At 38.3% G+C, this 27,942-nt stretch overlaps 1 protein-coding gene across 1 annotated transcript in view; it reads right to left on the bottom strand.

Moving 5' to 3' along the window:
• The window catches only part of Nachralpha6 (nicotinic acetylcholine receptor alpha6), a 471,989-nt gene that overhangs the window by 81,627 nt on the left and 362,420 nt on the right, over positions 1-27,942 (bottom strand). The window contains exon 10 of the mRNA XM_076785216.1: positions 15,588-15,674. Coding sequence (XP_076641331.1) covers positions 15,588-15,674 — 87 coding nt within the window. The remainder of the gene's footprint in view (positions 1-15,587; positions 15,675-27,942) is intronic.

The raw sequence follows: 27,942 nt of genomic DNA, 5'->3' as shown, positions 1-27,942 counted from the left end.
CCGTTGTAGCCGCGCTCTGATTGGTCCGTGTTCCTTCATGAATACCACCTTAACAAAGCCGCGGAGAGCATTTTCAAAAAAAAAGTCAGAAAGTCAAAAAGTCTTTTCTTTTTGAAAAAGTTATTTCAAATGACTTCAGGAACCACCTCTTTCAAGGAAGTACACCATTTTGGGACATCATACTGAAAGGTATCTGAGGAAATTTATACAGAGTTTTAGAAAGGTCCTAGTATGATACTTCGTAATCTGTGCAAACAATTTACCATTTGAGGGTTGATAAAGAAAAAAGGTGTGGCATGAAACGTAAACTGAAAATTCGGCAGAAAAATTCGTTTGTTCGCGCACGGCTAAACCGAGCTTAGAACCGCTCGCGGAATGTGAGGAACGCGACAACTATGATACGCGCACGTGAACTTTCGATCATTAGCAAATATTGAGAGGGTACGATTACCCTCTCGACGCAGTATCGCGAGGAACATTTGCGTGCTGGAGCGGGTTTCGACGGCGAGACGGTTGCATCCTCGCGATCTCCTCGCGTTAACAAATATTCGCACGCGCCTGTTTACGGACGCCTGGCTTCACGAGAAAATCAATTGCTCTTGGCGTGAATTATTCCGTCGCAGGAACACGCTCGTCACCCATGCCCACAGGAGCGCAGAACACTTGATGGGAGATCCTTGTCTCGCGGAAACACCGTACAAACTTCGAAGCCGTGTTGTTCGAGCATTCCACGAAATCGGGGTCGCCTGTTTCGCCATTAAACAAATTATGCTGTTGAACGTCTACAGAGTCGGCCAATAAATAATGTCGGACTTTTCCGTGAGAGCTCGTTTATGCTGTTCTTAAAATAAAGTGCTATTCGTATCTCATTAGTCCGCCCAGTATGCAATGCGAATTTTCTCTCGTATTTCTGGAAGGTGAAATACAGAAAAATAAACTGCAAATTTTAGACGTTTATATATCGTTTGATAGATTACAGAAAATTATGGAAAATGTGTAGAATACTGATAATAAATAATTAATATTTTTAACCACTTTTTTATGTATACCTAATTGCACGTATTTCTTTTAATTTTTGAATCACCCCTTTTTCGATTGTACCAGCAGTTATCCTGTATACTCAAGGAAATGGATTTATCGAATAATTCTCGTTTAATGCATCTTTGCAGTCCCATTAAATTTTTATTAAAAATTTTGAAAGGTGTCTTCTTATACCTTTGGTAGAAACAGTGTTAAGAAGAAATAGCGTAAGTGACATTAATAATGAAATTAAATCTAGAAATTAGAATTTACTTTTTTAACCCTTCAACCGTGAGCAAGTCATGGTGAAAAATTGATTCATTCACAATATAAGTAGATTTCTAAATTTTTTAAACCTGGACAAAAAATTGTGTCACTTCGTTGTATTTGATATTTTAGTATTTATGATTCTTTCAGTGCTGATGTCGATTTGAAGATGAATAACGAGAAGATGCATTTATATGCAATTATGCTATTTTATTTTTGCAAAGGTGAGAATGTGGTGAAGCAGCAAAAGAGATCTCTAATGTGCATAGCAATGATGTTGTGCATGGAAGAACGGTGCAGTGATAGTTCGAAAAGTTTCGTGATGGAGATTTTACAATAGTTTTAACGATGATAAATATTTTGGTAGACCTACCGAGATTGTTAACGATTAAGTCATCAATCCGATTAGAATAATGATCACGTTATACAAGGTGTTGGACTACAGGTGGGAGAAAATTTCAGGGGTGGTTCTCCATGAGAATGTAAGACGAAAATGAAGAATAAATAAATTGCGATTTCGGCTTCATTTTTTAGTTATTAAAAATTAAAAATCCGCCTAAAATGCAGCAACCCGGTCAACAGAAGTTTACGCTGAGTACGTCATGGAGGTGCGTAACAATCACGTATCAAGTGACATGATAGGAATTCGGCAGTAAACCGTCCGATTGGGTCATTCCATGTATTTTCGGTTCTAGTTGAATTATTGGCTAAAGTGTGTCGAAGCCTGACCATTGGGTGCGAGCGAGGATTTTTAATTGATATTAACTAAAAGACAAAGCCGAAATAGAAATTTTTTTATTCTTCATTTTCGTCTTATATTATCTTGAAGAACCACCCCTTAAATTTTCTCCCACCTGTAGTCGAACACCCTGTATTGTACAATCTAGAGTTGAGAGATATTGGCGTTTATTTTTGGCGAAAAATTCGACATTACTTTTTGGCTAATCCTATATTTTCCTTACATTGCAGCACATAATTGGAAAGTTAATTATCGTAAAAGAATCCTTAAAAGCCTTCGAAGCTGTAAGAAAGCTTTGTGTTTTTAGAAACTGGGAGATGGAGAATTTTTGTTTTCCGAGTTTTATTTCCTACTGCAAAGACGAAGCATAAAAGAATGCCTCCAGCTGTCCGAGTATTTCTGTGACGTATACCACGTATCTGTACAAAGTATTTTCTACTTGTTTGGTTCTGCTTGAACCCTTTGCACTCGGATGTCCCCTGTAGGGGACATTATGTCTCTAGAATCGATGGCTCCGAGTGCAAAGGGTTAAACATGCATTGCATCTATATTTGCGATGAAAAATGTACGTTAATTTCAACTTCCTTCTATATGTATCTGCAATATAAATTTTCCCACAATCTTCCAACAAGCTACATAAATGAAATAAATCTTTACGTGAACAGAGATGCGAATATGATGGGTTGGTATGAGAAATGTTTCAGTCAAAACATTTTTCATTAATATTATACGCTCCTTCCATTTTTTAACAAAATCCTTGGAATAAAAGTCGAGATGTTGGATACGAAAAAATGCTTAACACTCCAAACTTAAGTTTTCTATGCAGATTCCTTCTGAATTACCGAGCATTCATTCCTTTTTAATTTGTGAATTTGGAAATTTATTTTTCTTCACAAGAAGACCTTTCCTAACATGTGAACCCACAGTTTCAAAACCTATGGAATGTTCAAAAATTGTTGCATCCATTTTAAGCATTACACACTGTAGAACTTTGTGATCAATACACTTGCACTCCTCGTTTCCACTTCGCACAGTATTGAACGCAATAAAACTGAATTTCAATCTCAAAGGGATTGCATTGTAACATGTAGTTTAATAGTTTGGACAACGGTTTAAGCTTTTTCAGTCGGAAAAATTGAGACGAGGATACAAACGATTCGCAGTAACGATGATTGATACACGAACTTTCGTTTCGAAATAATTTGTTCTTCTCTGGAAGCATCGTTGAAGGTACGAGTTTCAAGAATCGCGCCTGCAAAACGGTTCCGCGATTAAATCCGTGCATCAAATATGACACTCGGAACGTTTGGTCTCATCATATTAATTTTGCAAACACGTTTTCACCATTACCGGCCGTGCTCGTACATAAGACCATCGATAGACCCGTACGTGTTTGTGCGAATTCCAATTTTCATAAAGCGTATCAGAGGGACCAAGATCAAACAAATATTTAATTCACTAATTGAAGGAGCCACTGACAAAAGAAAACACGGCAAAACCGAACGTGACTTTCGGTTTCGTTAGTCCGATTGTTTCGCTTTTACGCCCACGAGAATGGCGCGAAGGCATAAAATCTGTCCGGTACATCAACCCATTAACCGGCGGTAATTTCTTTATTGTTAATTTCGATTGGTTAAAAATATCTTATTTAGATTTCTCGCAATTTTTATAACAATATGGGGGAAGAAATTGGTTTAATAGTTTCTAATGGCAGCGTCTCTGCAATTCCGATAGTTCTAAAATAAAAAAATGTGAAATTGATAATTTGACCAGTCGTCGTACGGTTAGTGTTAATGACCAACCCGAAGCTCTTATAAAACGTTGCAATTTTGCTTCGGAAGTTCTCCGGTCGGTGGCCAGGAAGTATCACGCAATGAGAGCAAAAATCACGTTTCCATCTATGCGAGCCGATTCCCCGAGACCGGGACCGCTCTTGGAAAAGGGCAATTGGAATGGTAATCACGGGACAGAGATTGAAAGTCGAAGTGAAAAATGATGGTACGTAGCTGGAGTTCATCTGCCGTTGTTATTTCATCTCGGAGAGACACGAAGCCAGGCAATTATCGCTCCCGCGGAGATAGCAAAACGAAGATTTGTTGAGGAACAATCGGCCGCGTATGGAAACAACGAAACAAACGGAAAGAACCGTGGGATACGGATGAAAAGGAATTGTATTCTCGTCGCGACAACGACGAGGGGGCCCCCTCGTCTCGGAAGGATCTCTTTCGATTGTTCCCGCGGAGTTCTCCGGCGTATTTATTTACGGAACAAACGGAAATGATCAACGTCAACCGTGGAACATTCAACGTGACCCCAAACGGAACGACCTTTAGAAACCCGCATTAAATTAAATCTCTATAATTTGCCGGATTGGTAGAGTTCGAGCAATTATCAGGCTGCGGGGGCTAACATTAACGGGTGAAGGATAGACTCGCGGCCTGTCTTTCGCCTTTCCACCGAGGAATGAATGTCGTACGAATTGCAAATTGTGTCTCATGGTAATTGATTGCAGGAATGCTTCGATACATGTGAAACAGATCCGGGCGATATTTGAGAAAAATGTATACCCACTACCGCGGTTTGTACCCCTCGAGGGACCCAGACGAACGTAACATAATTCAATGATGAAACTGTTTTGTTTTTAACTATTCTTTTAATGAAGCTTCGCCAACGTGTTCGTGACATTTTTTTTTTTTTATTAAAATGAGACCAAACACGATTGGATCATAGTTGCTTGTATAATCTACGATACAGTGGAACCTCGATTATCCGAAACGAAATTTCTCCATTATCCATCCTTTTTATAATTCTTACACAACATGATTTATTGTACAAAGAAGTGAAAATTTAATGTAACCCTGTAGTTAGGTTCTATTATCTACACACTCACGTTCCAAGTAAATTGCGTCGTGTTTGGTATCATTTTAATAAAAAATGTCACGGATATGTTGACAAAAGTTACATAAACCTGTCATTAGAAACAAAAGTTTTACCATTGTTTTATCCTTTTGTACGTTTTACGCCAGCGGTAAGAGATCCAAGAACAGTGCTCGTACACGATATAAGTGACAGTTCGGTCCCGAAATTTGCGCATATATCGAGGCATTACTGTGGATAGAATGATGCACTCGTTTTTCAGTGTTGATCATCGAAGTAGGTTAATCTTGATTGTAACATTGTAATTGTTTTCTATATTTGACACTCAGTGTACAGTTTTCTGGATACATCATGATCGTATATTAAAGACTATGACAGCATTGCACCTTCAATATTTCAAATGCAGAATCCACTTGCTTCCAGTTGCTGTCAATAGAAATAATAACAAATAAATTTTTGTCATATGACTCCGGTAATTTGTTCACATATTTCTGCCTTGCGCATTGTAACTGATATAAAAATACATTCAAAGATATTAATCATATGAACTTAATGAGTAGGCTGCTAACATTAAGACTGAATATGAAGCTCATTTCTAACGTACTGCATACAGGATATCTTTTGTATGATTCAAATGAATGAGATATTCAAGTGATTGCCATTATGTGAACCACTTTGTAAAATCTGAAATTTTGCATCGAGCGCGAATTATTAAATCAATTACGAAAAAAGTGTTCGTGCTCCTGCGAAACGTGATCGAGGCGAGACGAATTCGGATAAAAAAGCGAACGGTGGTTTTTGCATAAATTGTCATCGAAGGTGCTCGAATGAAAAGGATCAGATACTGGGCGAAAGTGTCAGCCAGTGGTTCGTGGCAAGCGGCGTCCGGCTTTTTCAATATAATTGAAGCTCTTCAGGCACGGGCGAGGAAGCAGGTTCGCGCTCTTTAAATTCGCACACGCACACAAAGGCCAGGATAATTAAAGTACTTGTCTCCGAGCGGAAACGGCAAGATTCACCAAGAAATACACGGCGTGGCGTAATGGCCGCCGCTAAGAAGAATGCTAATTGAAAGGGGTTTGCGAGAAACACGTTAGAACAACTCTTGAGAATCTTCACTACGATGTTCCGTCCAGATGTGCTGATCATTCGACAGTGTGAAAAATTATCGGCGAAATGATTGAAGATCATATTTTAGTCTTGTGCAGGATGTTCTTTTTTTTGTTAGATGTGTTATGGAAAATGTTTTAATTACTTATTGTAGTCGTTTACTTCGGTGTTTAAAAGGTGCTATTTAATGCACCAGAATAGAAACGTGCAGAAGTAGGCCATTTTTGTATATTTTGTAAGCAATAGAAGTAGTGTCAATTCGAACTTGTCATTATTATGTATTGATTTGTTGTAGATAGTAGTGTTTCATTAAAGAACAAGGTGAATTAATGATTTGTAGCACGATCAACGTATGATTTCATATTAATTGCGAAATAACAAAGACTTGATAGAAGCATTTTCCAGTTCGTCATATTATTGCAATCGAAACTCTCATGTGAAGTTAAATAAAGCATGATATTGCGTAGGATTCTAATGAAAAAATTATTATAACATTCAGGACGAATGTGACAGATTTGCTTAATGAAAGAAAAATATGTACAGTTTTTGTAGGCAGCTTTATCTATATCGAAATATGCGAGAGAAAATATTTCATTTTCAATTGAAATTTCGGAAAGTAAAATTCAAACCGCTCCCCATGAATATTATATTTTATACGGAAGAACTATCACTAATGCAATATTGAATTGATTCCTCACTTTTAATATTCGACAGTGTGAAGCCTTGAATTTTAGAAATACGTTCGTTTAAACTATACTTTCGATAGAGCATTATATGAAAATGATGATAAAAAACGTTGATAGAAACAAATAGTAGCAGACGTATTAACCCTCGGACTCCTGCGAGTTCTAGGCCTATGCCGGAGTCATTTTTGACCCACGCCGATATTTCACTACAGTTTTCTTCCGATATAAGACCATGGCTCGGGACCGGCTTTCATCGTATTTCGGACGAAGAAGAACAGGCGATTTTCTTATTTCGAGATAAAAAGTGTTGTCTTATATCGAAATAAGATTATAGATATTGACGGTCGCTCGAGTTTTTTATTAGAATTGATCACAGGTAATTACTATCCTTTTCTTTAGCAAAAAATAAGAGTTTATGTCGGATTTTATTTTGATCCCGTCTCCTGTATGAATGTGAAACATTTTTTACTGCTTTTATAAACGATGTAAATAGTCTCGTTTAATCTCGTCTTACCACAGTGTTTCATTTTCAAAGAAATTATTTATAAATTTGATTATTTAACCTTCTATTATATCGACATTTTACCATCGTGTCAATTTGAAACAGAAAATCAGAAGTTTCCATCGGCGAATTCACAGAAACGAGTAATATTTATATCGAACAGAATTAATTAAAAAATTTCCTCGAGTGTTTGTATCGAAATGGTCAGGCTGATATTGACCGTGATAGAAATAGCGATCAACAATAACAAAATTGAAGTGAAACCGCAAAGTAAAATATACAAGTCGTTTTTTCTAATTGAAGAGTGAGGTATTCTGCAGTTTCAGAAATTTCTGAAAGTAATTTTTTATCCGACTGGCGATATCGAAGGCGTTAGAGGCAGGGCTGTTACATCGTTTTAGAGGTTCAATCGCGAGACGGGAGAAGAGTAAATACATTTAAGGTCACTTTGCCGGTACACGTCCTCGAGCTAAGTACGATAATTAAGTGAACGTATCTCGCGACGCGTCACTTTGTACACCTTTCGAACTTCTCTGGGAAGCTGCATGGTCCGACGTTGCCAATTAAAGGGCACTTTGTAACGGCGAAGATGATTTTCTGCGAAAGTATGGTCAACTTGATCGGACGCGGTGCGAAACGTCGAAACGAAATCAAGCAGCAAGAAACTTATTTCATGGATCTATGTTTCGGCATTGCAAAAGTAGAAATCGGCCCATTTGGGGGATTGTAATTATCATTGGACACATTCAGGGAAATAGATTACACGAGTAATCATTGCACAATCGAGTGCTTTAATGTGATCCCAACTTAGTACGTACTACCCGATTATGATCTTTATGTACTATCATTTTCATGGGAACAATAATCACGCAAATATGTCATCGCGAACGGGATTTATGAGTAATGACTACAGGTCGTTGTAATGTTACTTATTTCATTGTTCGTGTTGTGATTTTAAGTTATTAAAAGGTCTATTTTCTTATGACTTCATTTATATCGTATAACAATATATAGGGTGACCCAAAATTCAATCAAATGAGTGGTTCCCGAGGTCATTTGAAGCGACATTTTCCTTTGCAAAAATGTCCGCCTCGTATTTGTTCAGGAGTAGATAGCTATATGTGACCTAAAGGTAAATGACCTCGGGAACCATTCAGTTCACGGAGTTGATTGAATTTTTGGGATACCCTGTATTTAAAAATACATTAATACTTTCTCTTTAATAAACAACTATGGATTTTTTTGCGCAGATCGATGATTTTGTTATTCGACACAGTATTGTCGAAATAAAAGGTTCGTGAAATTTTTCAAAAATGTTGGCACGTCGTAGCTGTATTAACAAAGTTGTTCAAATATTTCACGCAGCATTTCGCTTCGTTCTCTGGCGTTAGAATCGACACGCTTTCTGGTATCATTTATTCCAGCAACGCTATTAAATATTGCGCTGCACGGCTAAATGCACTACTGTGTGAAATTTTGAAAAAAATATAACAATGAAATCCCATCAACCGACTGAATTTTTCACCGCGCGTTGCAACCTTCAATAGCAACGCCACACAAAACTAATTTGGTTTTCTGTAACCGAAATAGAAACTGGGGATCGTTGCAAATTTGCGATATTAGGAAAAAGAGGCAAATGTATGTAGGCAAGCTTTGTGATGAAAAAAAAATGACCGAAAATTGGAAATATCTTATAAACTGTTGGGTTAACGTCATTAAAGAAATGAGACGCATTTGTGATATGCATCTTTGCATTTATGAGAATAACGATGTCATAGGAAAATAGAATACTAGTCTACGTTATTCAACAAATCTTTTACAAATTTACACACTTTACTTATCCCGTCGACTAATGTCCAGACATAAATGATAGACAATATCCAACATTAATTTTTAACCGCGAATTATTAACGTTTAAATATTTTAAAATTAAAAATATAATGAAACGAATATCATAAAATCATTAGAATGTAAAAGGGTTAAAATAACATTTAGTATGATTTCCACTTTCTGTGTTTAACTTTCTAGTTTCGGGTTTGCCAATTGAATTGCTTTAATTTTGAAGGGATTATTAGTGAAACCATTTTTTGGGAAATTCATTATTTACGAGTTCATTAAAACAGGATCACGAAAAGTAACAATATTTGATTCCTGACTCAATTTTGCTCCAGATCAAAGATGCTAACCAAGAACTATATTTAATAGTTTATTTAAAAACCTTGGACTGCTCCGACAGATCCAAATCATTTCCATAGATCTACAGTCACGAAGACTTTTTCCATCAAAATCACCTTTTAATGTTTTTAACAAACACTCTACTGTTTTAACAAACACGTGAGTAACGATTTTCTGAACAAATGGTTTCATTGGTTCAAGTTTGCCCCTCACTGTATGTCAGAGGAACGACGCATAGTGTACTTCCCGAAGACAAATAACCGAGGTCCCGTTTTTCCTAGGTGGAAGTTCCCGCGGCGTGTCTTGATTCCGTTTAATTAATTTCTCGATCGTTCCGCGTTCCAATACCGGCGAGTGTCATCCATTACGAAGGAAGCGGCGTCGGTTTCTTTGGGACCGAGGCGTGGAATGGTCGATAGGGGTGGTCACGGGGTGGTTAAGGTGTAGCCAGAGGGTGGCTAGAACGCGAAATATTGACCGAGCCGAGAGCGGGGCGCGAGGGAACGCGTCACCGAAACAAAGACGTCGGTTGACAACGTATTCATAACGATGGGAACGGCCGAACCGTTTTAATTTACTTCGATCGACGATAAAACCGACGTCGAGGTGAACGGAGGCGAGACACGCCGGGAAAGGATACGGAAAAACGGTCCGCGCGAATTGACACCTGTCCGACAAGTTAAAATTCGACTTCGTGCCACTGTTTCTCAATGTGCTACCGCGTTATGCTTATCACAGTTATATACGCAATACAGAATGTCCGAAATCATTCACGATGTCAGCGTTCTTTTTCGAACACGCCAACCCCGCGACATTAACCCCCCGTGTGCTATGCCAGAGTCATTCGCGACCCATAGCTGTGGGGATAAGCTCGAGCGACCGTCAATATGTATAATTTTATTCCGATATAAGACGACGCTTCGTCTTCATCCGAAATAAGACGAAAGCCAGTCCCGAGTGACCGTCTTATAGCGAAAGAAAACTGTAGCGAAATATCAGCATGGGTCAGAAATGACTCCGGCATAGGCCTAGAACTCGCAGGAGTCCGAGGGTTAATCATTCTGATAAATTGCAAATAATGTAACGATATTTAAAAATTTTTTTAGCATTTTTGATGTTCTGGGTTTCACCTAGTCACTTTTCTCAAGAATTATTCAAATAGGCAGTTGAACTCCTGTAGCTCCGTGTAACAAAAATTTTAGGGGAAAAAATCTGAAGAAAATTGATTTTTAATGGACGTGAAAGTATAGAATTTTTATTTTTATTTTGCTTGTCTAAAATTTGCATTAATTAATAACTCTGGTTGTTGTTCAATAAATGTACAGTTAAACCATTCGAAATGTTTATCTAGTGCCAATAGTTTCGGAAATATTCAACAAACTGTTTTGTCATCAGCAGGCTCGCTTCACAGATATGTATATTTGAAGTTAAGAACTGAAAGTTCACTTTGAAAAGCGATCGCGCGTTTGCTTATCGAGCAAAAATTTATAGAAATTGCTATGCTAAGTTCAAGATGCCCTCGAAAATTTAATGTAATCATTTTTGCATAATAATGGATAGGGAACACTCTGGGAATATGATCGTCCTCTATGGCACGAGCAGTTTGAGCAGGCAGGTCTAGAAAGGGGATAGACGAGCGATCAAACTTTGTTGGGATATCCTTTTGCATTTAAACCACCCTATAAGTGAACCATGGCCACAGCTTTTAAGTAAGGTTCCATGTATTTGCATGTTAATTGAGACCTAGTTCCTTTCCTTGACTTGTTAGAAGCGCCGTGCACGCTGACGTTCATTTGCAATGAAATAGAAAAAATAATTTAGAATAAGAATCTCCGATTGTTCCATCGATATATCTTTTAAAAGGCTCTATATTTAATTAAAAAAGGTATTAATCTTCAAAATTCTATTACAAGTGTGGGAATAAGAATATCTAAATGTCTCTGTGCTGGAACCAAAGATGAAAACGTTTAAAATAGAATTTTTTGATCAACTTTACTTTGGGCATTAATTTTGCGACGTTGTTGAAGTAGATGTATTCGTAACCTTGTGATTTGTAACCTGGTATACTGTGAGCTTAGGCCGACTTGGGATCAGGAATCGAAATTCGGTCAATGGATACATTAACGTGTGCAATTTGGTATCCTGAGACATTAGGTTTTATTCCTGCAATAACGTGTGCCGTTAACAGGAGATGACTTCCATTAAATTTGGAGGCAACGTATATCAGTTTATGGGTAGGTACATTCTATAACGCTGTTCCACTCGGAGAATAGATCGTTCAGATTTTCATTTGCCGTGAAATCCATCGAAATTCTAACCTTGCCTCTTGAATTATTCAACTTGTCTCTCGATATCAGTCGTGGTAAAATAACGTTCAAAATGTATAGTGTCGATTAAAACAGATATTGGTGCTTTTCAACGGACTTTGGAAACAGTGTTAAGCATAAAATTCGTGTTTATCATCTCGTATGCCACGTCAAATAGCGTAGCTTTTGTCTTAGACATTTTCTTTTAATATCTATTGCACTTTTCATCAGAATGACGATTAATTATTCAAATCTGCATTAAACAATGCGATTATTCTTTTCACGATTTTTTAGAGCTGTGAAGTCTATGAATAAATTTGTAGAAAGCACTCGAAGCTGGTTTAATACCATGGCATAACTTCTGACCTAGAATATTTCCATTGTGTATAAGTTATTTCCTTTTATGCGTATGACGTCTATTACTCGTACTTACAACCCTCAAAATTTTAACGACTTTCTTAGATACCAATATAGTGTAAAAATAGTTAAAAATAATAGTGTAGCAATTCTAGTGGCACCTTAGAGTCGCCATTCGAGTGATAGAGGTTAAGGTTCAGGAATGTATAGAAATGTTTGTGTCTGACCAAACCCGTCCTAATCTACTTGCTGGCAAAGTAACACAGAATTTAATGGAATGTGGAATGCCCTACTTCTGCATTTGTTCATCTATTCATTTTTCCATTACTTCTAAACGCGATCTTAAATGTGCGTCTGTACTCATTCATAAATAAATCGCACTGCGTTTTTAAGTTTATTTACCAAAGAAATTTCACAAGAGTTTCGAAAAATTCAAAAATTTTTATGGAAATGTTCGCGCTGCTTTCACACAATTTCTTTAGTGTGCATGATCGTTAACAATTCATTTACGCTTCTCTTCGCATTTGTAGGTCAATTTAATTTCGTGGAGGCTTGTGGAGATTGGTGTGCACATATTTCGCGAATGCGGAGAACCACAAATAATTCTCCGCACAGGAACAGCAATGAAAAGATTTTTACGTTGGATTTTAAGTTTTCCAAAATTTTTATGAAAAAGGTTCGCGTTGCTTTTAGAGAATTTCTTTAGCGTGCTGGATGATTCACAATTGGTTTACGTTTTCCTTCGCATTTCCACGTCGATTTAATTTTTGAGCTTGCGGGTATTAGCGTGAAAATGTTTCGCGAACGCGAGGAACGAGAAATAATTCCCCTGGCGCAGACAATACGAGCTCGGCACGACAGAAACGAAACTGATCGAGACTGTTGCTACTTCAGATTTGTATACCTGGTAGGAAAACGAGCGTTAAAGCCCGACCAGGTGTACGAGCGTGCTCGGGTTACTGGATTTCCGATGGCGCAAGGTGACACCGGCCTGTCTCGTTTCAGGCACGAACTTATTCAATTAAATCCTGGCAAGTTGGCACCGAAGTTTTCGAACTACGGCCGAAGGAAAGTCGTTCGAAACTGCAGAAAGGGAATTCCCTTCCCGACACTGTTTGTTTGTTTGTGTCTCGCGGAAAGTAGCAACGTGTGAACTAGAACATTGTTACCAAGAATTTTCACCCGTTAAGAATCCCTACTGAGCCCAAGAAAAATCGTACATTGAGTTAAGAAACATCAAGAAAGGGCTAACAAGTTGTCCTGCAGTTTCGCACCACATTCTGTACACCTCATGCGAATCTTCACCAGTTTCTTTCTATTATATACTGCACACAAATTTTTGCAAATTTATTTTTGCATTACACTTTGAATTTATTTGGTTTTATTTTATTTGACAGAAATAAAGGATCGCGATATTTATGGTAAAGTTAGGGAGGACATATTATAAATCACACAATTTATTATCACGATCGTCAACAGTATCGCACAAACAAATTTTATTCATTTGTATACGCAGACCATTTTGAAAGGCCAATTTGATTTTAACAAATATACGAATGAATGTGTTTATACAGTTTCGAAGAGTATGTTTCTTCAACAAACTTTACAGTTACTTTAAATCGAATCTGTTCAGTTTTAACAAATAAATGAATCAATATCTATAAAATTGTCAAAGAGTTTGCTAATTTTGACAAATATGTGTACGAATTAATGTTTTTATGTCTTAAATCATAAAAACGATCATTTTTCTTGCAGAAACATTTTGAATTCTGTGATTAGTTTATCGAATGTATTCATTGTTCGCGACATCAACGTTTCGAGCGTATACACAATTAATCAAACGTCACTCTCAGCGTCAAATTGATCAGTTACGCCGAATCAATGAAACCCAACGTAATTAAAGTGACAGTTCCGCAAGGTCTCGAGTTTCCGCGCCGATTTCCATTGTATCAGAGCAACGCCAAGACAACGAGTGCAACATTCCATTAAAATTACCACATTCCTCCGAAGCGAGTCGTTACGCTTCATCGATCAACGTCGCGCGCAAGAAAGAGAGGATCGAAAGAAAAGAGGAGCTCCTGTTCGCCAAAGAAAATCCACCATTCGATCAGAATAATCCAACAGCAAACACCGACATCGCACGCAAACGGTTCAAGCAAAAAAAAAAATATATAATCAAAAGAGCGACAAAGAAGGGAGTAATCGAAGGGGCTGCTGCAATGAGACAACTCAACGAGACAATTAACAATCAAGTACGACAAGGTCTGGGTTCAAAAGCTCACTTTAACGCTAATGACACCTGTACCTTGCTTATTGTTCCAGTAAGTACGCTAGTGGACACAATTACAAGTTTATGTAAAATCGTCCACATTAATTGCAAGGCACAGGAGCTGCGCTTATTTATTTTCCTAATTATTTTAACGAGTTCAAGCAACAGTATTTTCAAATTCTTTAAATGTTATTTCCCTGTTCTGCATTCGATTCATTGCACCAGAATCAACAAATTAATTATTTCATACCAAGAGAAAGACTACATTTTTATTCATAAAACAGACTATACAACAAATATAAAAAGTGGAGCTGATTCGTTATTGCTGCAAGCCCTTCAATTGCGAAAATCGAGTTGGCAGGGCTGTGCCCTAATCGAAGGTCACGCAGCGACAAAACCATCCGTCTAAAAAACCAGCAGAACACATGTAAACTATACTATGTATATCCGCACCAAGGAGCTTGATGTTCTAATTGCTTATGAGGGTCGCCACTTGTTGCTGAATGTTGCTGCAACTTATATTTCTGTGGCCAGCAACAAATGTCGTATGGTTAAAAATCGAAGAACAATAGAAAACAGCTGTAACCAACATACAGAAAGACATATGTACGTATACTCATCAATTCACCCGTTGTCGTCGCAGTCGCATGAAATCTGCAGCATGACAGCTTGCAACAAACTAGCTCTTACATGATCAGCTTGTTGCAATCAACAGGTGCAATCTCGAACCCTCGACAAACTTCAATTGTACCTCACACCGATACCCAACATTTCTAAAAGTGCGCGAAGCCTTTAGCATCGAGCAGCAACAAGGGCCAACGAAAAGCTGCTGATCTTCAGCGTGAACATAGCAACCATCCAAATAGGCGACTTCGGATTTGGTCACGCTTCTGCGAGCGTCTCTACCAAACCTTCAGCGCCACGCAGCAACAAGGGGTTACAGAAAGCTTCTCATCTTCAGCATGAACATAGCACCCATCCAAACGGGCGAGTTCGGATTATGGTCACAGTCCTATTCTCTATCGAGCTGTTAGCACTGCGCAGCAACAAGAGGCAACAGAAAAGAAATAGACGGCATCGGATTCGGTCGCTGCTCGACGTTCAATTAGGCGGCGGCCTAACTGACCGATCGGACTTGTTGACGGCGGTTGGGGGAAAACAAGAGAATAAGTCGAAGAGGGAGAAAGGGGGTCAGGTGGATAACGGAAAGAAGCGTTACCAACCACGACAGCAGAGACTCACACTGACACACGTTTAAACTTGCAGAAACTCAATGTACCTAACAGGGGTATCGCGTCGGAGACCTGGGGCAGGGTCTCGGCGACGAGGTTCAGGAACACCGTCAGCGATAACAAGATGGTCACTCCTGAAACAGTCGTAGCCCAGCTTGCTCAATGATCCGTTCAATGATCGCGTCCGGAGCAAGTAAGCCGACGATCGTGCTCACCCATTGGCACGAGCGTCGTTCCTCGACTCTTCCTTTGCTGGTCGTCCACAGACGGCTGACAATCCGGGGATCAAGACCGTAGGTGAATCCCCGGTTTTAAAACAGCCGCCCGATAAGGTGAAGAATGGAAATCGAGGAGGTTTTTCTGGGGATCGAGTGGGGTCTGATCCTCCAGACAGTCAGAGTCAGAGTGAGAGAGTGAAAGAGAGAGTGAGAGAGAGAGAGAGAGAGAGAGAGAGAGAAAGAGAGAGAGAAAGAGGGGATGAGATTGATCTTAAAACGCTCCGCCCTCTACGGAAATATTCTTTAACGCTGAGCATGAGATCGTTACAACTTTATGGCGTCGTTGATACTCGGAATGACCCGATGCAAGGCACGAACGCGATGCTTCATGGTCGAGTCGAATTGTTTCTTGAGGATCGTGATTGTGATTGGAGGCGCGACAGCCTTCGAGACTCGAAGTTAGGTGGACTTGCTCGTCCAGTTATTAAAGCTGGAGCGTTCGCTCGTTTGTAAAATACGCATGCAATGTGTTCGATGTTTCTGTATCGGTTTCCCATTAGTTTGTAGTCGACTCTGCAAGCCGGTACGCATGGCCACTTACTTGAGACTCGCTGCTGACCAAGAGATCTTTGTGACTTCTGACACCGATCTTTTGGATTGTTGCGGAGATGGTAGCGAGATTCGTTGAGCTTCCAACGAACGGTGAAAAGTCTTTGCTAAAATCTTTTGCAAAGCGAATTACTTTGACGACCGGAAAAGCTTCGATGATTTTGAGGCACCACAACCTGAACGTCGAAGACTACAGCGGACATGAGACACCGAATGAAACCCTAGAGCCAGGTATGTGATACGAAAAATCATGAAATGATCTGCAATCCTTTACGAAGGTATCGGTATTATGTACGCAGACTCCGTAGAAACTTTCGAATTTTTTTTTGTAGAATTTCATGTACCTAAATAAAATACAGGGTTGTCCTTAAAATTAGATATTAACTATATAGCTCTCCTAAATATGTGATTCTTTGCTGGAAGTAATAGAATGTAGTGCTCCAGATCCAAGCCAGTTATGTGCTTCCCACACCGTACGAAAAACGACGATATTGATGCTGGTCATGTTGTCAATTTTAATAGTTATGTCGTTAATTCTTACGAGTTTAGGCTCTCCCACAGAATTCGACAAAATTCGTATAGATCATACAAACCGTAGAAAACGCGATTCACAATGCGTCGATTCATTTCAGAACACCATTATTTCCCTTTCGAAATGGGGGAACTTATGTTATGCGTGGAGATGATCCTATGTCGTATACACCAACGAATAGAGTTTCTAACAACGGTCGTTAATATCGTTATACTGTTGTAAACAACAACGGTAGAATGTATGAATTTGATCGTTAAAAAAGTTGTCTGTTTTGAAAGTTTGTTCCTAGAGAGTGTCAACGAGGTTTCGTTTTTACGAGCGAATTTTCCAATACAGAACTTCAACAAGCATACGATTCCTCTGTAAAAAAAAAAATACAGTTAAAAACACTACTAAATGTGCCAAACCTGCACTTTGGCTTTTGTTTTAAATTTGGCTGCGCCATTTCAGTGTTGGCGTTAGTCATGATCATTCGTGCCGTTCGTTAATGTAAAATGACGTTCGCCAATGTGACAAGACGTTCTTTCTCTTCATGCACTGAAACATAAGCCGACCTTTGCCATCAATTACCACGTAACAGCATATTAACTTTTTCGCAGTACTTCGAATAGTAATTTTTACATATTTCATAACCGATTTTAACAATGGTTTGTTCGAATGCACATCGATATTTGAGAACATCGATACGAAAGAAATTATAAGCATTGATGAACGTAAAGTTTTTGCTTTAATAATGCGACCATTGTGCACATTAAAATTTCATACTAGCCAGTTGCATTAGCAACCAAGCTAAATTTCACAGTAAAATACCTTCGCTATAGTTATTGTCGCGATCGACAAATTAGGCAAACGGGCGGAGCAATTGACGAAATTAAGCTCCGCGGTAACAATTTGTTGCGCGCAAATGTCCCGGAGATTTTCCTACGGAGAGAGAACGAGTAATTACGTTTTTTCTCTTCTTTTTTCCAGCGGCCCGGATTGAATTATGAATAATATAGACAGCATGGAAGGGGTCTGTGCAACAAGGCGAGCTCGTCGCCGCCGAGTTTGGCGTTGTAGCAGTTTTATTCCGGCGAAACTATCGTTACGACCGTGTTATTCTTCAACATTGTCATTTCTTTTGGAATCTTAATGCGCGCAAAAAGAAACCGATGGGATTCGGCCTAGCCTTGGTAGAACGCCGTTCATGTCGGACAATTCATTCCCCTTTTCGTTGGTATCGATATTTACGAAGAATACGTTTTTCGTGACTTCGTTAACAATGGAAGCGACTGTACAATCGATACACTGCGATAAAATAGGATTTCGAAAGTGAATGAATCGATACCGGGTCAGAGTAAAATTCTAGTCGTTTCTATAAAGGGGATCATATCTGTTTCTGCGCAGTTGCGGTTGTAGAGCATGTGGTACAGTTGTTTCCACGAAATAACAGATGCGGAAGAGAGAGAATATTTAGAAAAAGGTATACGCTAATAATAACGGTAACGTCTTTAGACAAGAAATGTAAAAATTCATGTAGAATGGTATTACAGTAAATTAACCCTCCGTATGCTATGCCGGAGTCGTTCGTGACCCATCACGGTGGGGATAAGCTCGAGCGACCGTCGACATGTACAAGTTTGTTCCGATATAAGGCGACACTTTTTATTCCGAAATAAGAAAATCGCTAACCCCTCTTCTTCTTCTTCTTCATCCGAAATACGACGAAAGCCGGTCCCGAGAAATCGCCTTATATCGAAAGAAAACTGTAGCGAAATATCGGCGTGGGTCAGAAATGACTCCGGCATAGGCCTAGAACTCGCAGGAGCCCGAGGGTTAAAGATGATGTATGAACCAATAAGTATTATAAATTACGAGCAGCAGTAGAATAAAGTAAAAAGAGAACGTTCTTTTAGAAACTGGTTACGATTATATTTTTTATCCTATTTTAGATAGATAGAAGTAAGTGTATCTTATATCCCCTCATTGTATGTCAGAATTAAAAAGAAAATCATAAAAATACCAGTTACTTTAACAGAGAAGATTTCCAATTCTGCCTAAAGTGCTTCAAAAGTTTTAATAAATTGACATTCAAGTTGCTTGATTTTTCCTTTAATATATTCGTATTGCTAACTGGTGATAGTTAATACGATTTAATAAATTTTCCAAACATCATTCAACAACAAACTTAGTCTTATTCATAAACAAGCTAATCCAATGTAACCACCAGAATCGTAAAATATTGAAAAACAAAGAAAAAACAAAATTGCATCTGTTCTCTCTTACACTTCACATATGCACCTTATTCATTAGATGTACAAATTAATTCGCAGCTGGTGCAATTGATTGATTGTAACTTTGCTTCTAAATTAGTTACCGGATCCATCTTATGCAATATAGCAGGTAAGTTCACAGAAAATATTAGAAATTATTTTTAAAACTTGTATTCTGTAAAGGAGCAAGAAAATGTGAAAGCAGCTATAAATTAATTTGCAATTAATTGCTGTGAACGCACTGTTCGAAATTTCCCGTGACGCGTCGGGTTTGATAAACGTTGGTTCCTTCGAATTCATGTTTAGTCGAAATAAATAAAAGAGCCAGCGAGAAAGCGTTCCCCGTTTTATGTAAACGAGTATCTCGAGTGTCGTGGAATTAATGACGCATTTGCATCGGAAGCGGTTTTAGGCGGTCCGTAAAAAACGCGAGAAAAATCGTCGACACGAGAATGCACTGCGTTGTTTCCCCGTTCGACGACAGCCTACTATTTTCATTCGGGCTTTCGCATTTAATACCGTGGAATTTGTTAATATCGAACTTTCACCAACAGCGGCGAAGTGTTTCACGCAATCAATTCGATACACAGTGGATCTAAAAAGTATTTTAACGCTGAAGTTCCCGTTCTCGAGATATTGTCGATATTTAAACTTTGATAATTTTGTTAAAAACGACAATAAAACGATATATACCTGGTCTCAATTTGACAGTACATCGTTCATTTTAGTGATATTTATTTTTGTATCACGCGAATAGGAAACCGAAAACCTTTTTTGGTCGAAAATGTTACGGAATGAAGCGTCTGCAAAATATTAGAAAATTTTTCTCGTGACTGAATCCATCACAGATTTGAAGATTGAAGCTTTCCCTTGTCAACGACTTCTTAATATTTGATGTACGATTTTTTTTTAGTGCACTTATTGAGCTTTGAATAGAGAGTGTGCATGAACAATGTTGCACTTCTTTGAAATAGGTGACCCCTTGGGTCATTTGAAGTAACTTTTTCCTTTGCGAAAATATTCTCCGCGGTTTCGTTAAGGAGTTATTAACGAAAAACATGAACCAATCAGGACGCGACAAAAGCAGTCCGTGTTTTTTGCTAATAACTCCTTAACAAAGCCGCGGAGAATATTTTCTCGAAGGAAAAAGATTCTTCAAATGACGTCAGGAATTACCTATTTCAAATAAATACAACATTTTTGGGACACCCTGTGTAAGATACATCGCGAAGACATCTTACACAAAAAAAAAAAATCGTACATCAAGTTTCAAAATTAGACTCCAAGCTTTAAAATGAGTCCAGATTTATTGCTGTACTATTTTTTTGAACGGAGTTATTAAAGTTGGAGTGTCGGCAAGTTCTCGGGAATATAATACTTTTTGGATCCACTGTAAAGCATGTCGACGCGCTACCATTTTTCCTGTAGATCATATTCGCAATATAAATGCAGGGGGTGAGGTCTATCGCAAGGGACAGGGGTAGGGTGAGTCGAGATTTCGAGATATCGAATTCGACGAGATAAAAGCCAGAAGAGTGAATTCGAGCGGCGAGAGGGTAACCGGGATAAAAAAAGGAAGAGGGAAAAATATAAAAAATAGAATGGGAAACGACGTGACAATTAAATTGTGAGAAAAGGGTACCCCCTGAACAAAGAATTGTTGTGATGAGAATATCGGGAATTGGAGGAAACCGACTAATTGAAGGAAATGGTGAAACTAAGCAAAAAGTATGAGAATTGTCAGTAGTACTGGCATCTATTAAAATAGGTTTTAGAATGCCTTCATTTTCTCGCCTGCTGAAATAATATATAGCGAAACCTGTTCGGTGAAATGATCCTGCACATTTTTGTACACGTTCAAACAGCGTTATTCCATTTTATATTCTTTAAAATTGTTAATGTAGTTCTTACAATGGAAAAATGTATACTGTTCAATGAAATATGTGGAATAAATTAAGCGTGTTTATTGGTAGACTCACAATTTTGAAAATTTCGACGTCACTTCGACTAAAAATAAAAAGGTATGCTGTTGAGAATATTATATAGTCCCATTTATAACGTCTTTAAACCAGTATCACTTATTTTGGCTTAACTTTACCTGAGGAAACCAGAAATTTTTATCTTTTTTTAATGCGATCCTGTAGATTTTGGCGACAAAATGCCGAAAATCCAAGTTTCAATCCTAGGAGATCACTAGGTCAGAAGTTAGGCGTGTGTAAAGATTTGCGATTTTCAGTGTTTCGATAGGTAAGGGCGCCGCCATATTGGTACGTAGTGACCGTCACGTGTCGCTTAATGTGCAGGACCGCTAGATGGCAGCACGAGTCCACCAAGATCCAATTGGATAAGCCATTCAGCATATGGAAATCCTATTATAGTTCAGGTACAAAATATTGTGTTGGTTCGTATTAGGTTTTTCGGTAGGTCTAGGGGTCTGAGTCCTCCAACGATTCAAGCGATTAAGAATTGCAAGTTATTTTTTATTCGTGTGTGCGGAAAGGATATTTCCTCTCAAAGATCGGTGCTCTACGTTATCGGCATTGCCGCGTGCTTGTAGTGCCATCAAATGGCCACAGTGCTTAAGCGCCGCGCGACGGTCATTAGATACCAACATGGCGGCGCCCTTACCTGTCAAAAACACTGAAAATAGCACATCTTTGCGCACACATAACTTTAAACTAGTGATCACCTCGGTTTGAAACTTGGATTTTCGGCATTTTGTCGCCAAAATCTACAGGATCACATTAAAAAAAGATAAAAATTTCTGGTTTCTTCAGGTAAAGTTTAACCTATATTTTCATTTAAAAATTATTACACCTTTAAAAGAAATATTTTGATACCGAAAGCTATAGTTTTAACCCGTAGGTATTTGTTTTAAAAAAATTGTCGATAGATAAAGTGTTATGTTAGTAAATCCAGTATGATATTTTACATTCGGTTAAGGCAAAAATGTATCTGTTGCTTCATTTAATACAGTAATTGATACTAGACTTAATAAAGTGTTAATGCAACAATTGTCCGGGCAGCAGATAAATTGTCCCTCTAATACAATAATCAATATTGGATTTAATAAAGTATAAATGTCACAATCGTCCAATCAGTGCAGCTGAAAAACTGTATAACGCAAGGTCGAAAATAATATTTAGATTTGCATCGTTTCACTCCGAATCAGTACAATGAATCGCCGCGCAGAACATGGAGATGGCAACATGGCAACAATAAAGGAAAAGTTACTGTTCAGTTTCAGCACTGCCATCAATAGGATCTATTGACCTCGCAGAAAAATTGTTTCTCTGCAGCAGAAGTTTCAGTCGCGACATGTGCCATCGAGAGTTTCCGCATAAAGGACTGTCAGTCTATCGACAAACTTTTTCGCCGGCATTAGCAAGCTACACTGCTGGACGGAAGTACAGAGCCAGGATTCATCTTTAATGAAAGAGAACAATATTACAGAGGAGTGCTCTGCAGCCGGCGAAATGTAGAGACCAAACTTTGCGGATTAAAAAATGTTTAAACAACAGAAAAGCTTTCTGCTGTTGGAACGAAATATGGAAATAAATAAATAAACCGTGAACGTTTACCGCAGTTATTCAATACACGAGTATCTAAAATCCAGTTTTTAAAGGAGATTAAGCAAGTTCATTGTGGTTTTATAGTTTGTTGGAAACGTTACAGAGACTTCGGCTGGCAAAATGAGAATTCCTGTTTAATTTAAACTTCTGCGCAGTAGTCACTGTAATTTTGTGTTTGTTTAAGCGTCTCGAATTCATTGATTTTTCCATCCACTTAATTTTGTTGAAATGGTTCCACTCGACTATGAGGTTATCAATACTGCAAATTATAAACGCTTATGAAACTGTACTTTTACTCTAGTGCTTTTGAAATGGTTTGAACCTGTGGAAGCTTAACTGCAATTTAATGTATAATATAATAACACTTCGTTCATAATACAGAACTCGAAATAAAATATTGAGTTATATTGAAATTGTCTGCATCGATGGCAAGGAAACAGAAATTTCGCTTTTAAAAATGTTAAGAAATCCTGAAATTCTTTAAATTGTTAATTTTTTGAAAATATCATTGACACATTTTTGCCATAAGTGCGTCAAAATCTGGAGTCTAGCAGTTGCACAGAATTAATTCTGCAAACTCTCACTAATAATCAATGAATACGATATAAATCTTACTGGAGGAGACATTTTGCTTTCTTGTTATCAGAAAAATCCTGGCGCAACATTTCCAGCCAACAGTACAGTGTCCAGTGGAAACTGCTACGAAATTTAGTGACGGTGTCTAGCGTGTTTGTCAGGAAAGAAGGTGATATAGTATCGCACACGAGCACGTGAAAAGCGTTGGTCTATTCCTGATTGATTTCCCCATTTGTCCGCGAACACTAGGATCGACTACTATGGTCAAATACCACCTGATCGTGTCGCCTAATCAACGTTAATTTTATACAATATTATTCTGCTCCTGCTCCCCGGTATTTTTCCATTTTATATTAGCTGCGATTCATCGACAAATAGCAAACAAAAAACATTCCATTAAAAATCTATCCCTTATTGGGATTTTTAAATTAGGATCAGGATACATCTCTTTAACCCTCGGACTCCTGCGAGTTCTAGGCCTATGCCGGAGTCATTTCTGACTCACACCGATATTTCACTAATACAGTTTTCTTCCGATATAAGGCGACAGTTCGGGACCGGCTTTCGTCGTGTTTCAGATGAAGAAAAAGAAGAGGGCATAGCGATTGTCTTATATCGAAATAAAATTGTACATATCGACGGTCGCTCGAGCTTACCTCACCTCTACCGCGACGGGTCACGAATGATCCGGGCATAGCATACGGAGGGTTAAATTTGAGAAACAATTAGAATTCAAAGAAGACAATGTACATTATTCCAAACTTTTGCATAGATTTGTACAGCTGTTTTTGAGACGTACGAATTTGTAGCATGTTTTAAGAAAAACAGGTCTTCAGTGTTCCACCTGCTACGTCACGTAAAAAAATCTTGGAGGAAAATTCTATTACGATACTAACGTATAAAATCGTTCAAATGTATCTTCCTGTTGATACCAAATTCAGACGCATTTTTAACGACACGTATGAACTTTATTTTCCGATGACGCAGCAGTTAATTAATCACCGAGTATCGTCTCATTTTTAGTAAAGGAACGAACAAAGACATTTATCAGCGCTATCTATGTTCATACATGCACGTGTCACGGTGCGTTGGAAATCCTCCCGCAATTTGTTCTTTCCGCGCTACACTTTCAAAATTCGGATACGACATCCGCAGCGACATCACGTTTTATAGACTTCATAGACACTGCAGCGCTAAAACGTACGGGTCGAATAATGAACCAAATTATTCATTCTACTTTCGGAGTGTCTGTACTCAACTTTTGAAAAGGAGCCGCTGCCTGCATCACGTTAATAAATTTTTAACTGTATCAAGCCGCGTTGAAGTTTCAGCTGTAAAAGCGAACAATTTGGCGACATTGTCGTTGAAATCGTTAGAAGTTGAAGTCCTATGAATTTTTGCGCGAAGAAATACGAATATTGGCGTGGAAGAGAATGTATATACGCGTCACGCTGAAACGAGCGTAAAAAGTTCGTCGAGTTTTCGGGAACGTTTTCTCCCTCGGGTCGAGCAAAAATGAAAAAGGGTGCTGTTACGGAGAGTTCGAGATAAGAGAATTCTCTATTGACACCCACGGAACTGTCGAAAGTTTCGTCACGAAAATGACACACACGAAAGATCACCGAGCGAGAAGGAAAATATTTTGCTCCTAAATTTGATAACACTGATACGCGGCTTTGTGTGCGGGAAAAAATGTTGCTCGAATACCATTCTTCGGCCGTAAAAGTTGCAGGAAACTTTTACAGCGTTATCTGTCGACTTGCTGCTTTTTCTTCCTCGTGTTTTCTAAAATATTTTTGGCCATTTGGACATGAAGTTGAACGCGTTAGAAGGTCATACATAACTCATTGATTCAATCCCGTGAAGTTACCATCAAAAACTCTGCTATTAATATTGCTAGTCGTAAGAAGTTCCTCGCCGAAGGAAAACAGTTTAAACAATGATTTAATGATACTTTCCTTCCTAAATTGATTTCTAACCCACGGATTAGACTCTTTAAAAATAATTCAAATAGAATGCATGTGTCAGTGATGTAACTACCCGAACGTCACCGCAAATTTCGAAAACCACAGGGAGCTAGTGGCAACCCTATTTGAAACTATTTCCTGATATAATTTAACCAACCACTGTTTTCCATTACAATTCAGCCAATGCTGTTAAATAAATGCCTGCCAATAGCTTCGCCGTGCTAGTTCCGATCATTTTAAATTCTTGTGACCTAAATTGATGAAACCTGACCTCTCCGAGTGGCGTAGCCAATATTCAGCCTGCCGGTTATTGTCCGCCATCTTTTTTCGATGTTTCCAATGGCACGTATTAAACGCAAAGATATAATATTATTTTGGTAATAATCCACAAAATAGTATGAATAATAGCCGCATTATTTCGTGCTATTATCCCATTATTATTAACGTACAGTGGATTATTAACCATTATTACTATTTCAAAAGTCGTAAACTTTTTCCCAGTTCTCTTGCTGTAGTTTTAGCGCGTCATAAAAGACTAGTAATGTTATTAATGTCTCGTGGATTAATTCAGCGTAATAACTATTAATAGCATAATCCACACGAAACCGCGTTAATTCGAGGAACGAAGCTCGAATGAACTGCGAAGATGAAGCGAAAATGGACAATAGTAGTGATTCGACTTAATCACGGCTACCTTCTTATTAATTCAATTATCGTCAGGCCGCCGAAGACAATTCTTAGACGCGGACGCGGGCACATGCTAATATTGTTTTCGTATATCTATTGTCAGAGAGTATTTTATTACATTGTAAGACAGTATTTTATTAGGCTGTCACGAAAGTATGTTTCGTTTTCGATAAATGCTTCCGATGCAAATTCAGTCTTTCATAGCAGGAAGCTTGGAAAACGAATAAAATATTACTGTACAAAACGGCTTTAACTTTATGAACTTACAATTGTCCAATTATGTAAAACATATAACTCAACTTACGCATAAGATGTATTATGTATAAGCATACATTTTAACATAGAAAAAGGAAAATGAATTTACGATATGAGAGATAAAAAGTAATCTTTGTTTTACTCTCCAAATGTATTTACTGATAAATAAAACACAAACAGATTAGTCCGTACTTTGTCCAACTGGAAGATCTTCTAATACTGATAATTGTCGTCAAGCGACGCATCACTGGTATGCTCGTCTTATCTAACAATTTCAAAGAAACTCTGTATGGCAACTTAACATAATTTTTTTGAAGGCCTTCTATTGAAATCGCGCAAAATAGCCAGCATATAATGCGTTAACGTCCGTAAAGTGTTACAACCGGTCGCATGAGCTTTCTCTGAGATGGCGTTTATCATCCCCCTCCCCTTGTTTCCTGCACGTACGTGTGCCCTCTATTTCTCGGTGGTGCTCGTCCGCCCTCGCCGGAAACGAAGCCCCTCGGAAAAACCTTTCGGAAAAATATTAAACCTGCCAACGAGCCAGCCATCCCCCAGGCGAAAATGAAAGTTTCGGTCGGCATGATTTTCGTGGCATCGGGCCCGCTCTATCGCGATTTACGACACTCTCTCTTAGTGTATTACGATTTGTAACGGCGACGGAATTTAAATTTATATGTGACACCGTCCCCCCGGTAGCATAAACCGCGATGAGCTGCCATAGTGTTTTCGTAACCGAGCGATTTAATCCGGAAATCTGTATATTGAAATATTAGTTTGTGGCATATGAAATGCCCGATTCGTAACAGTTACTGTAAGCAAACATAACTTTTCTCTGTATAAAACTTATTGATTATTTTAAGCACCACTTTAGTCATCGTATTCCGTCAACAAATGACGAATTTCTCTGCTACGGTAAAAATTGTATTTCGCCATTAAATACTTCATAATGTTTGCGTTCTGGGTTAAACTTCACCTTGGCAACCCAGAGATTTTTAACTTTTTACTTCATAATCCCAAACATCTTGACGAGGAAATGCTACAAATCGATGTTGTAAGGCGAGGAATTCACTGGTTCAAAAGTTATGCGTCCTTAAACTTGAGTATTTCAAATAGTATTCGGTGTCACGATATTTATACAATAACATCGAATAACACGGAGAAAGAGATTGATCAGCAAAAGGAACTCTATCTCTTCGTAAGGTAAGCGAGCGCTCTTACAAAAATGATGGGTGTCCGATAGAAATGCTTTTAGATGTCGATGGAGTACAATTCAAAAATGATAGAGAGCTGATCCCTTTCAATGCTAGCCTTCGGGCGCGAATGTACGAGGCTTTCGACACTATAGCCTTTAGGCGAGGACGTATCGCAGAATCAGAAAGTCGAATTGAGATTGAAATAATCAAACTGCAACGAAAAGTAGTAACTAAAAGAGTCAATACAGTCTCTTCTGCTTCTGATTCTGTTACGATTATAATATAAATTTGGAGAAGATAAAAATCACTCGGTGAATTAAGGGCAATGTATCGTCACACGAGACTTTGTACTATTGACCATTTCGAGGTGTATCATATTAAAATGAATTTTTAATTGACAATTGAGGGTCTTAGGAAACACTTTTCATTGATAGAAACTTGCGACACTGGTCGAGGAGAAACCGGTATAGATCTCTGTGCTTGGAGCAGGAGAGTAATTAGAAAATCGTGTGCCAGACACTTGAACACATGACTAACA

The sequence above is a fragment of the Halictus rubicundus genome, chromosome 3 (assembly GCF_050948215.1).
Source record: "Halictus rubicundus isolate RS-2024b chromosome 3, iyHalRubi1_principal, whole genome shotgun sequence".
Classification (NCBI taxonomy): Eukaryota; Metazoa; Arthropoda; class Insecta; order Hymenoptera; family Halictidae; genus Halictus; species Halictus rubicundus.
The sequence above is the reverse complement of the archived record's forward strand: the minus strand, read 5'-3'. Positions and strand labels throughout refer to the sequence as shown.